This window comes from Dendronephthya gigantea, unplaced genomic scaffold, assembly GCF_004324835.1.
Source record: "Dendronephthya gigantea isolate DGI-Jeju-01 unplaced genomic scaffold, DenGig_1.0 000013F, whole genome shotgun sequence".
NCBI lineage: Eukaryota > Metazoa > Cnidaria > Anthozoa > Malacalcyonacea > Nephtheidae > Dendronephthya > Dendronephthya gigantea.
In genome coordinates, this window is record NW_021163023.1 from 1,772,365 (window position 1) to 1,787,972 (window position 15,608).

Consider the following 15,608-nt stretch of genomic DNA (forward strand, 5'->3'; position numbering starts at 1 on the left):
CAGTAGAGCAAGAGAAATAAATTAACATAAAAAAACATCAAAACATATTTGCAGCAGAATAATATATGCAGAGCGATTTCTTCCCGTGAGGCGAAAGAATTAAATCAACACTTTCAATCTTTTATTTACAATTTCCGGCGTTTCCAGCTGGCCACCGACGCAAATATGAGGTGATTAAAAAATCCATGACAACATTATACGTCATAACACGCCTACTTTCGAGAAATGGCATCCGCAATTCCAGCGAGAAGTACGAAGTTTGTGCTATTTATCGGTTTAAGCCCTATTTGGGACAAGAAACAGCTTGTTTCTCCTCAGGGATGATCATTTTAAACGTGATCATACCTCCCACAAATGTAATTTTTAAGAAGCAGTTATCGCTTTGTAATATAACACGAGAACTCGGTTAAAAGGAACTTGAATATTAGCTCGAAGGGTGACTGGGTGACGTCGCTAGTATATAAATCGTGACAGGCATTGTTTTCATAAAGAGCTATTACAACACTCGAGTTTCTTAAATCGTAAAGTGAAATAAAATTAATGAACTCAGAATATTTTTTTACTCTTTGTCGTTTTAAAAATTTGAAATGTTAATAGAATTTTTTGATACGTTCAAAGTCTTTTTCAAATGATCATTTCCTTAGAGAAATTGACTTTGTTTTGTTTTGTTTGGCTAAATAGGGAGCTTTAGCAGTGACTCGGCGACTACGAGCACATGTGATACGAGTTTTGGCTGATGGCGTAAGCAAACAACGCGCGAGAATGACGAATCTCGTACTCGTAGTCACTGCTAAAGCTCTCTAATGTGAACTTCTGGCATCTGACTCCTTGCGAAATGGGGATTCCGAACGAAAATAATAACATTGTCAATTGACGCGTTAAAAGCCGGCCACTACGTGCAAACGAGGTAATTAAGGAGAACGTTAGACTTCGTTTTGATCGATATTATAATGGCTTTGACGTCATCGTGACGCGTGCTTGAAAACATGACATTATCGTCTTTGTTGTGAAACCAGGAATATTTACACCCACACGAAACAAACGGCACACTCGACTCACGTAACTACAGTGAAAAGTAAACTTTGAATGAAAGAAAAGAAACTGAATTTGATTTGAATTGCATCATCTTTGTGGAACGGTGTGGGGAATTGCGGGTAGAGGGAGATGGGGTGTGGGTGTGGACCTGCCCCTCCCCGTATACACTTCTCGATTTTAATGGGTCTTGTCAGGGTGACCGTATTTTGTAATCTTTATTCTAGATGCACATAAAACAGCCCCTGATTTTAATAATTACAAAATTTCTTCCAGGAGGGGCAGTCTAACAGGACTTGAGCAGCTTTGCTCATAAAATATTCTTATATGGTCACACTGGGTTTTGTATCGATTTCATTGCATTTACTGAGCTCTGATGGACTTAAATTGCAATTCTTTTCTGTTGTTTCCCTTACCCTGTGATGTTTTCCCGTCACTAGCGGGGTGGTCTTCATCTACAGTAATTCTATATCCAATGCACTTAAATTTGCTTATATCTCCGTTAGACTTTATTGATTCTGTTTTAAAAGACCTACTGCGTCAACCTTTTGCGGACTACCGTCATACCGTTAATGTGTTTAGGATCTCGTGTTATTTGTTTATCTCCTAATGAATGTGTTTAAATCTCTTTAGCATGCATTTTTAGTTTTTTGTTTTGCTTTCAAATAAATTTTCAGCTGACGAATTGCTATTCGTAATGATACGCTTGCAATTTCTAATGATAATTACGAGGATAATTAGCGATGATCAAGTGAATTGACTTAATTATATCGCATTGTAAAATGCTGGCTGTTCATTTTTCGAGGCGTGTTTTGAGTGTCGTCTTGATAGGAAGATAAAAATTATTTTCCGGTCAATGCAACAAAACACGGCATTGTTCGTGCGAATATTCAAGAACTTAATTAGCCGAAGAAAAACTCAAATGTTCCACGTACATTTCATACTGACAATGGTATCGTGATAAACTGGATTTCAGGGAAATGGATGCAAAAAATGGAACTAAGGTTTGGATTGTAGGTTTGTACAGCATTTACGAGTTTGTTTCTTATCGATTTCAAAGTCAACCATCGCACAAGCCTTGATCTCATCAAGGATATAAAACAAGCAAATACAAAATGATTGAAGACTGATAATTGTACTAAAAACTATGGTTTATTATTGAGTGAAAAAATAGATGGTCAAAATTTAGTTAATCTCCGCTTTATCAAAGTTCAGAAACTTAGGCCCATATTATATACTATAATAAGTTATCTATAAGTTGTACTGCCTAATTTAGGGAAATGAAATTCCTCGAACGAGTTTTAAATCACGAACAAGTCATGGTCTCATTCTGTAAAGTTTAGTTTTCACTGTATATGGTCGTGGCATGCTCGTAAAGCGATCGTAACCGTGTCGTGAATGGAGCAGAGATGGCTTACAGAGAGTCTTACAAAGGTTACAATCTTAACCAGTTCTGATTCCATACTCCGTACGCCGCAGTTCATGTTTTAGTCACATCCAAAGGCTAATTCAGATATGCTTATAAATTGGTTTATATCCAGGGTGAGTAAAAAAACAACTAAAGCCTTTTACAGTTAAGATCGCCGCATAACTGCTGTGCTTTGATAGTAGTTTCCTAAAGCGAATCTTCACTACTAGTAATCAAACTAAAACATAAATCGTGTTCTTTTTTTTAATGCACTCAAATCGTGCGAGAGATAATACAGAACGGTGGCCAATTACGTCCTTTTAGACACAAGGAGATTGTCAAATTAGGTGAATAATAGGTTTGCAGCAAGTTTAAATAAGAAAGGCTATAGTTTTTTTTAGGATTCACCTTGACACGGCAGGCGTTTTGAGGACGTCATAATCCGTGATAACGTACATGGGTGTCTTTTCGCGAGGGATTAATAGAAATCGTCAAGGTCATCGCCAGCGTTGACGCTTGATGCGGCCTGATTGTTCTTTACTGTGTCCTGATTTCTGTACATTTCCGCCACCTTAGGAAATAAGATGGTTCATTGAACAGCTTCCTAAGTGTCTTACGTGCATTCCTCACTTGGTATTTATGTTTTATTGATAAGACGCTGGATGGAAATAGTTTTTGCCAGTGTCGAGAAACTTCATGCCTGTGGTTGAACTACGATGAGAGATTGCGCAGACAGGTCTGGCAATTTTCCATCATCTCGCATGTGGGAGGAAATAAGCTCGAACTAGGCTTACCCATAGTTAATATGGCTTAAACATTTGAGATAAACGAGTAAATTTTTAATAGCAAACATGTTTCGGCTTACACGAAGCCATCTTCAGTGCGAAGTGAGCTAAGAATATTCAGTTTACTTCACTTAGTGTAAGCCGAAACATGTTTGTTATTAAAAATTTAGTCGTTTACCTCAAATGTTTAACTTGTCTTGTGGTATTACAAAATTACGGTAATATGGCTTACCTGAACGCTGGACGTGGCTTGCTCTGGTTTCTTGTCTTCTCGTACGCGGATGAATCTTGGGAAACGCAACGAGATTCCTTTCTCAGAGTCAACCTACATTTACAAAACATGGATTCATTCCTACCATTACTCCAGCTTGGGTAAATGCGATAGATAATTTTGTATACTTACAATCCCAGCTGCGGCTTTGTGGACGGGAGAGATTGAGAGGTCAGCACATTTTACCTCCCAAATCTTGAGAAGAGAAATATCAGTATAAATTGAACCGTTCTACAAACTAAATAAACTAAACTCTAACTCTATTTATACTGGATAGCTCTATCAGTTCTAAACTGTTCTTCCTAGAGGTCCAGTAAGGATCATCTCTTATTGATCCAGTGTTACTACAGGAGGAAACCTGAACTAAATTAACTTTATTTATACTGGATAGCTTAATCAATTCTAAACTGTTCTTCCTAGAGGTCCACTAAGGATCATCTCTTATTGATCCAGCGTTACTACAGGAGGAAACCTAAACTAAACTAACTTTATTTATACTGGATAACTATATCAGTTCTAAACTGTTCTTCCTAGAGGTCCAGTAAGGATCATCTCTTATTGATAGTCTCATTCTGTCAATCAGTTCTTCACAAACACCAGGGAATGCTTGTGTACCCAAAGCCGCCCAGAAAAAATTTAACAAGTCCAACATTTCCCCTTACCTTGATTGCATCAAACCAAACATCAGGTTCAAGACTTTGATCGAAACGATAATAAGGTTTTGGTTTCGCAATAATATGTTCTTGAAATAGGTTATACTGAGCTTCTAGATCTTCATCTTTTAAACCAGTGCTGACCTAAAACACGCAACCCATTTTTAGAATGATATTTAAGGCGTCTTCATGCCGTGTATGGATTGTTTGATTAAAAAATATAACAACAGTCATTTCGCATTGATATTTATCATGGATAAAGCTGAATAAAAGAGCTTTACAGAGGATTAGGGTCGTCGAGACACGAAACAAGAGTATGTGAGACAAGTTGGAATGCATCGTGTTCATACTTTGCAGCAGGATTGGAATTCTTCTTTTTCCTCGTCGTAGCAAGCGACCAGAAAGCCGCCATAACGACCAGCTCTCTTTCCTTTTCCCATATATGCTCCCATCACAAGAAGATCCAGCGTATCGCCAACACCTTCAAGATAGTCTTTCTTTAACTAAATAAAACGAAATTAGATCGTTAGAGATAAATTTAGTATAGTTTAACAGTGGATCAATCAGAGATTATACTTACTGGACCTCTATAGGAAGAACAGTTTAGAACTGATAGAGTTATCCAGTATAAATAAAGTTAGAGTTTAGTTTAGGTTTCCTCCTGTAGTAACACTGGATCAATAAGAGATGATCCTTACTGGACCTCTAGGAAGAACATTTTAGAACTGATAGAGCTATCCAGTATAAATAAAGCTATAAAAATGAGATCATTTGCACCTTTAACCAGTTGTGTGATCGCTTAGCTATTTCATATGTGGCATCAACTTCCAGCGTTTTTACCATCAACCCTTCACAGTTTCCTGAAAAAAAATCATGAGAAGATGTAATATATATGCAGATGTATAGCGGTAACAGAACGTTAAAAACATGAGCCTCTTGAATCAAAGTTTCATGTGAGTATCTTCGATTTCCTGTGTAGCGACACAGTCAATGACAAATGTTTCTTTCAAGGCCTGATGAAACTCACCTTTGATAGACTCGTCCAGGAATTCAGCAATGTCGTCTGTGTCTGTGGATGTTATGCATTTTGCAAAGATGAACCCCTTAAAACGTACAGAATAGCAGATTGAGGTTTTCATGCTAATCCGAGGTAGTTTATAGTCAAACGCATGCAGAGTTGCAAAAAAGCAGAACAGTTGTATCAGGTTATATCTTAAATTCGTATTTCACTTACGCCCTCAATCTCGTTCAGTGAAGACCTCAATAATTCTCGTCTGACTTTGAAAGGCTCTTTGACATAAGACTACAAAAAAATTGAAGATCCATAAAGGCTCGTACACACTTGCCATTTTATCTGCGATTTTCTCATTTCGATAGATGTGAACGAGTAATTAGTTACGAATGTTCTGAATATAAGAGCTCTTATTTGAACTTCAGTAACTAACTCACTCGTTCACATCTATCAAAAGAGGAAAAGCGCACATGAAATCACAGCAAAAATTAGAATGAGAATACAATATGAGAATACAAAAGTTGAAAAAAATCTACAAACTACAGAAGGTTCTGATTACTGCAGAATGATAAAAAATTCAAAATCTCACCTTTCCATTCAAATAAAGCAAGTCAAACGCGTAAATACACACTTGAACTTTTATCTCTGAAGCATTGGCATCCTGAAGAAACATTTTAATATAGTTAATGTTCTCTGGATTGGATATTTACAAAGCAAACTATTGCCAAGAGTTGGCACACTATTTATGCTGATGATAACGCGAAAATCTTTTCTGAACGATATACTGGTTTAAAAGATCTTAAAAACGTTTAAACCATCTTCTTGTACATAAATATCTTATCTAGTTTGCAGCGGGGAGTGTTAATTGATCGTGTATGTAATGTAATTGTAAAGCATTGTTAATCTCTTGTGATTCATTATCACTTGCTTGCTGAAGACTGCAGGCTTTCATTCGAAAGTTTGCTCAAAAATAATAAAAATTTAACCAGGTTTGAGATTTGACTTCCACAAGTTTCGACACCCCACACTGATCTATTGCGCTCGTGATTGGTTGATCTCATAGACCTCTCGCATTTGATTGGTTCACGACCTTCCTCTTGCCGATCTATAGCGCTCGTGATTGGTTAATCCGAAAAACCTCTCGCATTTGATTGGTTCACGACCTTCCTCTTGCTGATCTATAGCGCTCGTGATAGGTTAATTCGAAAAACCTTTCGCATTTGATTGGTTCATGACCTTCCTCTTGCTGATCTATAGCGCTCGTGATTGGTTAATCCGAAAAACCTCTCGTACTTGATTGGTTCATGCCCCTTCAATCGTCAAATCTGAAGAAATATCAGTTTAATTACGTACTTTCTTTTTTCTTGTGCTTAAAACTTGAAATGGCAAAATCTGTTTCTTTTCCGGATCCCACGCGACGGCCTCTGAATCAATAATACACGACTGCACGTTCTCTTTTAGGACCTAAAAAGGGGGAAAAACTTACGGTGGGTTTATCGAATATAAAATACAATTGAATTACTCTGTGAAACGAATCCTTTTACCTTTGACATTCTTGCAATAATATCCGGATATTTCGTGGTGTTATTCTCCTGGTTACGGCTATAAATGCGAATATCCTCGTTGTTCAAAACGTGGATCTAAAATGAAAACGCCAATTCCTAAAAATTCTCGTTGCTTTTCAGATGCCTCTTGGATATTTAGCCCGAAATGGTTTCAATCATTTCCAAGCGAATGCGATGGTGCAGTTTTTTATGCTGCCAGCTCACCTGAGCTCTCTCTCCGTCGTATTTATATTCACAAGTGAATGAAGCATCTTCAAATCTTTTGAAAACTTCATCTACACCTTTCGTTGGATGAGCCAACATCGGTTTTAATGGAACACCTAAGAAAATGAAGATATCCTTACAAGACCTGCGGTGCAAGTGATAGAGCAATCATCCAGTAAAAACAAAGTTAGGTTTCGTCTAGTAGTACCACTTGATCAATAAGAGATGATCCTTACTGGATCTCTAGGAAGAACAGTTTAGAACTGATAGAACTATCCAGTTTAAATAAAGTTAGTTTAGTTTAGATTTCCTCATGTAGTAACACTGGATCAATAAGAGATGATCCTCACTGGACCTCTAGGAAGAACAGTTTAGAACTGATAGAACTATTTAGTATAAATAAAGTTAGTTTAGTTTAGGTTTTCTCCTGCAGTAACATTGGATCAATAAGAGATGATCCTTACTGGACCTCTAGGAAGAACAGTTTAGAACTGATAGAACTATCCAGTATAAATAAAGTTAGTTTAGTTTAGGTTTCCTCCTGTAGTAACACTGGATCAATAAGAGATGATCCTTACTGGACCCCTCGGAAGAACAGTTCAGAACTGATAGAACTATCCAGTGTAAATAAAGTTAGTTTAGTTTAGGTTTCCTCCTGTAGTAACACTGGATCAATAAGAGATGATCTTTACCGGACCTCTAGAAAGAACAGTTTAAGATTTATTTTGCGGTATTATACCTGGTGTAAGATGACAATGCTCTGGTAATTCTCGCCAACCATGTTGAAGCAAAGCAGGAATAAGAAGATTGTAATTTGGCAACTCGCTAAAAAGATTCCACAAAACTCGTATTAATATGTATATCAGTAGCTAGATTTCCCTTATCTGACCAAATCTCGCAACAAAACCTACCAGTAACACGTCTTGATACACAAAGCAGCCTCATCGAGTTTCTTTTTAAAACTCTCGGCAGATAAACCTTTACTGGCGTCCAATACTTCAGGAGGAAAATCTAATATAAAAGCCAAAAAGGTCAATCTTGAAATATGTTCATTTCTAAAGAACGTTTCATAGAAGCTGACAAACCTTTGCTCGGGGGGGTGAAGACGACAGCATGCGCCAAAGCTGTGAGGACAGTTTGTTCTGCTAGTCCGATACGGAGTTTGCCCGCGAGGGATCTGGAAAAGGACTTGGTTTTAGGTGTTGTTGGTGTTGAAGAAGCAGGGTTTGAATGATACGACTACATGAAGTATGAAGTGAATATATTGTGCTCACCTTGTTAGGTATCTCGCCTCGGATTGACGACACGCCACAAACATACTTTTCACTTTGTCCACTTTACGATTGACTGACTGTATGGAGAGTTCAAACAAGCTTATATACTATAACACTTCAACCTATCAATATACAGCATCACATCCACATCACACCATACAGCACCATGCAATACCATACCACACAATACCATATACCATACCATACCACACTATACCATATACCATACCATGCCATACCAAACTATTCAGTACCATACCATGCCATACCAAACTATTCAGTACCATACTACCCCACACCACACCATACCAAAACAGTACACATCCTTACTGAATGTCCAGTCATCATAGCAATGTCTTTTAACTTGTTGTAAACTGTAACAATGGTAAGTTTGGCAGGGGTGAACATTGTCCGCTGTGTTGAACGACTGGCCTGAAGAAAAGATGAAGAGTTTACTGGCTGAGCTTCAGAATTCTGATATAATTATCCAATTAAATGAATACCATGTGATCTCTATATGGACATTTACAACAGAGAATGATAATCACTGTGGGACACATACAGTACCTCAGCAACAATTCCAAGATCCCCCTTTTCTGCAAATTCAGATTTGACTTGTTGGGAACTGCGACCTTAAAACCACATGATGTTTGAAATCGAAATATGCTGGCATTGTTTGCAAACTAACTCTTATGCTAAAGTTGCATACACTTATGCTAAAGTTGCATAGGGATATTCCAAAATAAAATCTTTCAGTTGAAAATCAGTTTGCCATCTTGCAAACTGAGTAAACTATAATTTTAAGTTTCCAAAGTCAAATTCAAACAAAAACCTACCAGTAGCTTCTGCAATAACTTTGATCAAAACACCATCACCAATACCAAGTTCAATACCTTCATAGGCTGGCGCAAGCTATTGAGAAATATCATGAAGAAAAAAATTGTGTTAAACTGCATTTATTACTCAAGACTAAAATAATTTAATTGAATTTAAAAGACACATATTTACCTTATTTAAGCAGAGGTATAAAGTTGGTAGCAGATCATCTGGGGTTAGAGCTATCACCGAGCGAAAAAGATTGCACAAAGTCGATGTAATTTTCAACCTTAAAACAAGATATTTGAGATATGAAAAGAATGCAAGGCAGCAAAAACTAGGATAAACGCTGAGCAGTTTAAATAAAAAAGTTACAGCAAAGATATGATTCAGAACCTGGCTGATGTGTCTTCAATCGATTGAAAGGTTCTGGCGAGAGCTAAATAAGGGACTCTAGGGAAAGATAGAAGTGAAAATGAACACAATATACAGTGTGTCTGGATAACCATTTATTTGAATTGGAGTTGTGGCTGAATGCAAACCTTTCCTTGTGTTTCCAACAGGCGTGTTTTATAGGATGGTAAGTGTTCTTTTCAGGGTTATATTCTCTAGAGTCAACAATTTCTCCATTGCTAGAATCAAAGATGGATGGAACAAAATACTTTATTAACAAAATTTCCAAGCAATATAAATGGATGAACACTATCATTGGCATTTAGGTAACCTGGAGGCATCTTCAGTTTTTGTTGCTTCAGACTTTGAAGAGGGTTTTCCTAAAAAAACATACAATTTTTAATTGAAACACTGCAGTAATAGTTTCAAAGCAAAGATGAAAAGTGACAAGCTGGGCTGATGAAACAAACATGTTTTATCGCTAATTTTGAAATGATTCAAACTTTGGTTATGCTTTCGCTAAATGAAACCTTAAACGACCGAATTTCATCAAAGTATTCACAAAGAATTTCTCCTTCAAACACAATTGATGTTTGAGTAAATTTTAACATGTGAAATGATTCCAGGTATACCCACCAAAGAAACTGTGGAACGTCTTTTTTGGTTTAGGAGATGAGCTGTCTTTATCTACAGTGTCAACTTTGTTATTATTCCCTTCCTTAACTTCACTCTTAACTTCATCTTCCATATCAGTTTTGTCTTCTTCACTTTTTATATCAGTTTGACCTTTTTCACTTTTTACTTCACTGCTCTCTTCATTCTTTGTTTCTGGTTTATTTTCATCGGTGTCCATTGGTTCAGATTTGATTGAGGTTTCTGTATTGTCACTTGTCTTTGATTTCTTTACAGTCTAGGGGATGGTAAGTTGCTTTTTAATAAGGATGATTTTTAAAGAGATATATGGGTTAGCGTGGTTTTGAGCTGGAGCTTGGAGCTTTTGTTACAGTATGGCTAGTATAGTGTGGTATAGTAAGTATGGAACGTACAGTATGGTATGATGATCGACTGATATGGTACATACGTAGTATATGGTATGACACAGTAATATGGATGGTACATTGTTCTTTGGTACCGTATGTTATAGCTTAGTGAGGTATGGTATGGTATGGTATGACATGGTATGGTAGAGTGTGATATGGTTTGGTATGGTATGGTATGATGTAGATCTGGTACAGTATCATATATTGGTATAACATAATTGGTATGGTACAATATGATATGGTATCGTATGATATATTGGTATGGTATGTTATGATACAGTATCATATGGTATAACATAATATGGTATGGTAAAGTAGGATATAGTATAGTGTGGTGTGGCATATGGTACAGTATGGAAAAATATGGTATGGTATGGTACAGTATGGTAGGTGTGGCATACTGAAGAGGCACTGGTGATTATTCAAATAATTAAGTAATCTATCCATGCCTTATGGTCATCACTGTTTGATGAACTATCTTCATCTGCCTTCCTCTTTCTCATGTGTTTTCTTGCTAGAAGAAGCAAAGATACCAGATGTAAATGGTTACATATTGAGCTCACTGCATGGGATACATCTCACCGAATACCAGGACATTTTAAATATACTGCATAACAATAATTTTATGATTCAATATGACCACTATAAACCCACATATAGACCCAGCCTATTTTCCTCAAAAAAGAAACCTCCAGGTACAACAATAAAACACACCAGTTTTACGTTTTGGAATTTCATTTGGACTACATGACTTTGGTTCTTCTGTCCTTTTAACCTCTTTACTTTCTTCAGCCGATCTCAAGCCTTCATCTGTTGAACTACCATTTTTACATTCCTTATCACCATTCGCCTGGTCACCTTTTCCATTCAACTGGTCTTCTTCATCGCTGTCAACCAGTATTTTTTTTGAACTTTTCTTTGTCTTTTTAATAGGGGAAAATTGATCTGCACCAGGCAATGTTTCATCCTTTATTGACGATTCTTCTGAGGACTTTCTAACAAAATTCAAGATTGTCGCATTAGCCATACCTGGGGTCTTAATGTGGGGGAGCAAAGCACTATTGAGGGAGGTTAGGAATACCTTGAGGGAGGTGGGGGATACCTTGAGGGAGGTGGGGGATACCTGAAGGGAAAGGGTGACTAGTCCTCCCCTATGCAACTGTGATTCAGCACATGGGAAGCACAATTTACAAAAGTGTTTTGACATGCAAACTGCGACCTCTGAGTGTAATCTTAGTGTTCACCAATCACCATATTAACAGTAGAATATATATAACCTTGTCATAATTTCTTTATACCTTATGTATTATATTTACCTTGATTTTCCACAGTCTTTTTGCTCGTTATTGCTTTCTTTGACCTTAGGTTTTGATGAAAAGAACGACCTATAAATTATATAATAGACGTCTAATAAACTTTTATATTGTACAAAAATTTAATATCGATTGTGCATTAATATCTAATCGATTATCAGCCATATCTCATCATGAGACACATATCTACTTACGCTATGCTTCTTTGAGGCATATTTTCAAAGTAAATCGATGTAAACAACGTCAAATATGAACTTTTGAAGAGTTATTTAATTTTTGTTTATTTTTTCTCCCTTTTTCCCGCCACTAAAGGGTGATTCAGCTGACCAGAATGTCGGTAGACTCATTCGAATTTGAGCCACTGAACTACCTAATAATACCTGGAGCATGAATGGTCTGCGGAATGACTTTCGAAGGGTGGGTAGGGATAATCCATTATCTAGGAAGCATCATTTCTAGGAAACCCGGATTACTGAAATAAATCTAAACCTGATCCCAAATCCACACGAGTATTACTGATCTAAATTGGACCAGATTTGGACCAGATCTGGTCTTATACAACGTAACCTCATTTCAAATACCAAAAAGACAAATACACAAAAGATTTGAGACAAATTTCTACCGCAAAACTTCTCTGATCACTCATAAAGAAAAGTAGTGTATTTCTGTTACATTTCTCATAAAGTATTTAAAATAAATCACAAAAGGAATATTTATTGAAATAGTAATCCAGTTAGATATTGTATTGCAGTTATCTATGGTCAATTTAAAGGTGTGTGAGTGAATAAGTAATATCTTAGCATAATCAAGAACCATTTAGAATATTTGAAATAAAACAAAGAATAAAATAAAATATCTAATACTAAAGTCCAGTATACATTACAGGCTAATTCGCACATCAAAATTCACATTTTTTTGATTTTTTTTCTCCGACTTAGTACAAAATGAAAGAATTGCTAGCATAGGGTCTATCACACCATGTAAGCAAAATGTGAATTATAAAACTAACTTTAACTGAAATTACAGCACAATATTTATAATTGCTTGTGTTAGGCAACCTTCATTATAAATTAACCAACTCAAACCAAGATACTTTTAAGACAAAATTACGCAAAGCTTCGCTATCGCTAATATCAAATTCCGTATAACTACAAGTTCTTGATTTGAGTTGCTTAAGGCATTCTAGCATGTTTCAATCACAAAAAAGTTTTGGATTGCAAAGTCTTGTTACAGGATAGAACATTTACTCTTTTTTCGAACTTGGGGAGACGGGCAAAGAACAGCACGAATCGCTTCATCAAAAACAATTTTGAGACCTTTTTGGGTCAACGCTGAGCATTCCAAATATTTAACCGCACCGATATCTTTCATCATTTGAAGGCCTTGTGGGTAAGTGATCGGAGCCAGCTTTTTTTCCTTTAGTTTGTCTATGGTATCCTTGTCATCTCTTAAATCTAGTTTGGTACCAACAAGGACGATTGGTGTATTAGGACAGTGATGACTGACTTCCGGGTACCACTAAAACAAAACACAACGGTTTTGATTTCCACAGTATAACATATGATCAGTGAAATTTTTTTGATATGCACTGAGACATAAATACCTTTGCTCTGACATTTTCGAAGGACGCTGGACTCACAAGTGAAAAACAGATTAAGAAAACGTCCTGTAAAGGATTAAAGTTTATAAGATGTAAGAGTCTCTTAAAAACTACATCATGCTAAATGGTACTCCACAAAAGTTCAAATAGATAACTTTCAAAATGCGTAAAAGAGAGTTAAAGTTAAAGTCATTACTTACGGTTTGTGGGTAGCTAAGTGGTCGAAGTCTGTCATAATCTTCTTGACCTGTGAAATGCAAGAGATTGAATATTACTGCTTCAAATATACAGTATGACTTGTGTTCAAGGTTGTATGTGTTGTTCAACAATATTTGAATTTACAGCATACTGGTTGGCAATATAACCATATGTTTTGATGGGTGGAATGGAAACAGGAAACAAGGTAAAAAGGAATGAACAAGGATTAGATTGATCAGCTGAAATAAATTAATGCATGGGAAAACCCCATCATTCGCCATGACGGCATCACTCTCTGCTTTAATGATGAGCAATTAAACTCAAGTTAAGTAACAACCAGGGAGCTGCAATGGTATCATCTTCAAACAACTTTGCATCAAATGTGGTATAACAAGGCATAAAATAGACAAAACCACTTTTCAATGTTCCTACCTAAGGGTTTTCGTAGTGACTAAGTCAAAATGTCAAGAAGCGTTCTATTTTAGGCATTTACTATTCCACATTTGATGTCAAGCAAGTTGGACTACAGTATCATAGTTCTTCGATTTAGTTCAAGGCAAATAGGTCTGAGTTAACATTTACAGCTTTGCTTTGCCAAGTTTGACGTAAAATATATATATAAATTTCCATTTAGATACTTAGTCCATTAACACAATTTCAAGTGCCTTGGAGAAGTACAATGTGTTGCATAATGCCAACACTTTAAACAACAACTTTTGTTGAAGTCAGACATTTTGTAGACTATCCCTTTTGAGTAATTATTGTGCTATAGAAATTTATTTTGGGGATTAAATATAAAAACATGCATAGGCGAAACAAAAAAGATTATATCAAAAATGCTTTAATATATATCTAATGTGAGCTAATGTATCTAGCATTATACAATTGCATAGTATAATTTATTGATTAATACAAGGAAATGAATTTGCCTTGGCGTGAAATGGTGTCAGGAAGTTTGCGAAATTTGTGACCAGAAGAAATGAAGTCAAAGGGAAAGAAAAATATTAACATTATCTCGCGTACGACAACCGCTTTGTTTCAAAACATAGCTAGGAAATACACAGTTCAAATGCGAAAACGATAACTTTAAGAAGTAAAAATCTAATGTAAATAAAAGCTTTTCAACTTGTCGAGTACAAATATTACACAACATACCCGCCGTATCCCATAAACCCAAATTTATAGGCTTTCCATCTACCATCACATTCGCCGAGTAGTTGTCGAAACTAAAGTAAAGAATCACAAGGATAAACACTTGAAACCGGCTCGAAGAGATTTCAAGCTCAAAAAATAATCACAATGCATTTTAAATAAAGTTCAGGTTAGATATATAAAATTGTGTCATCATACGAAACTTACACGGTCGGTATGTACTCTCCGGGGAAAGCATTTGTTGTGTAACTTATGAGCAGACAAGTTTTGCCGACAGCTCTGTTAAAACACGAAGAATACATGAATTAGTTCTGTATGTTAATATTTCTTATAAGAAGCCCAAACAACAGTTGTCAAACAAGGTTTAGCTAACATACACAGTATTTCCTGATTAGCTGTTCGAAAGAATTCTATATTGAGCATGCTTCGAGCTTCCTTCACGAAAAAACTCGACGTTTTACACGAATTCGCAGGAAACCAACACGACAGCACACGATCCAAAGCCTTTTGTGAACTACCAGTACGATATTATGATAGTTTAATAGAGCTTTGATCGGTAAACTAGCTCGACGCTGTATCAAACAGTGAAATAATTTCATAAGCATACTTACCCATCACCGACTACAACGCATTTAATCGCTTGCATAACGACCAGATATTTCCGAATAATACACTACAAAGCTTCGTAAAGGGTTGGGAATTGCCAAGATATTGTCCACAAAGTGATTTTAGAAGCAAAACTCAACGTGCTGCTGTTTCTTGCTTGAAAAACTTGGCTACCGGTATAAACACACCCTTCTTTTTATAACACCCCCAGCAAGGAGCCAAAAAAAGACATGCCCGCGCCGGGCGGATATAAGGCCTTTCCTCCGTACGGGTAAACGCCCCCCAC

General features: G+C 36.4%; 2 protein-coding genes across 2 annotated transcripts; both read right to left on the reverse strand.

The window, feature by feature from the left end:
- Positions 1–2,198: 2,198 nt before the first annotated feature.
- Positions 2,199–12,060, reverse strand: LOC114519524 (DNA ligase 1-like). The gene is made up of 28 exons (XM_028539669.1): positions 11,961–12,060; positions 11,770–11,838; positions 11,168–11,448; positions 10,903–10,967; positions 10,050–10,323; positions 9,745–9,793; positions 9,563–9,652; positions 9,417–9,473; positions 9,213–9,309; positions 9,041–9,116; positions 8,772–8,836; positions 8,535–8,636; positions 8,205–8,281; positions 8,016–8,107; positions 7,842–7,941; positions 7,670–7,755; positions 6,931–7,046; positions 6,706–6,801; positions 6,515–6,625; positions 5,751–5,822; positions 5,384–5,452; positions 5,177–5,252; positions 4,927–5,009; positions 4,500–4,652; positions 4,159–4,293; positions 3,629–3,691; positions 3,458–3,550; positions 2,199–3,011 (listed from the first exon to the last, which is right to left on the reverse strand). Exons 1-28 carry the CDS (start codon positions 11,978–11,980, stop codon positions 2,919–2,921), a joined length of 2,760 nt encoding a protein of 919 aa, XP_028395470.1. The 5' UTR covers positions 11,981–12,060; the 3' UTR covers positions 2,199–2,918.
- Positions 12,061–12,396: 336 nt separating this feature from the next.
- On the reverse strand, positions 12,397–15,542 carry LOC114519317 (ras-related C3 botulinum toxin substrate 1). Its single transcript, XM_028539435.1, has 6 exons — positions 15,328–15,542; positions 14,924–14,995; positions 14,720–14,790; positions 13,567–13,613; positions 13,370–13,432; positions 12,397–13,284 (listed from the first exon to the last, which is right to left on the reverse strand). The coding sequence occupies exons 1-6, from the start codon at positions 15,360–15,362 to the stop codon at positions 12,994–12,996; spliced, it is 579 nt and encodes a 192-aa protein (XP_028395236.1). The 5' UTR covers positions 15,363–15,542; the 3' UTR covers positions 12,397–12,993.
- Positions 15,543–15,608: the final 66 nt, after the last annotated feature.

What these genes read in the sequence shown, in the direction of transcription:
- LOC114519524 (XM_028539669.1), bottom strand. Translation starts at nt 11,980, where the DNA reads ATGCCTCAAAGAAGCATAGC. An exon ending in AATTCCAAAACGTAAAACTG is followed by an intron (nt 10,968 to 11,167) that starts GTGTGTTTTATT and finishes TGCTTCTTCTAG; the next exon opens with CAAGAAAACACATGAGAAAG. An exon ending in ATCTTGGAATTGTTGCTGAG is followed by an intron (nt 8,637 to 8,771) that starts GTACTGTATGTG and finishes TCTTTTCTTCAG; the next exon opens with GCCAGTCGTTCAACACAGCG.
- LOC114519317 (XM_028539435.1), bottom strand. Translation starts at nt 15,362, where the DNA reads ATGCAAGCGATTAAATGCGTTGTAGTCGGTGATGG. An exon ending in GGAGAGTACATACCGACCGT is followed by an intron (nt 14,791 to 14,923) that starts GTAAGTTTCGTA and finishes TCTTTACTTTAG; the next exon opens with TTTCGACAACTACTCGGCGA. An exon ending in CACTTAGCTACCCACAAACC is followed by an intron (nt 13,433 to 13,566) that starts GTAAGTAATGAC and finishes AATCCTTTACAG; the next exon opens with GACGTTTTCTTAATCTGTTT.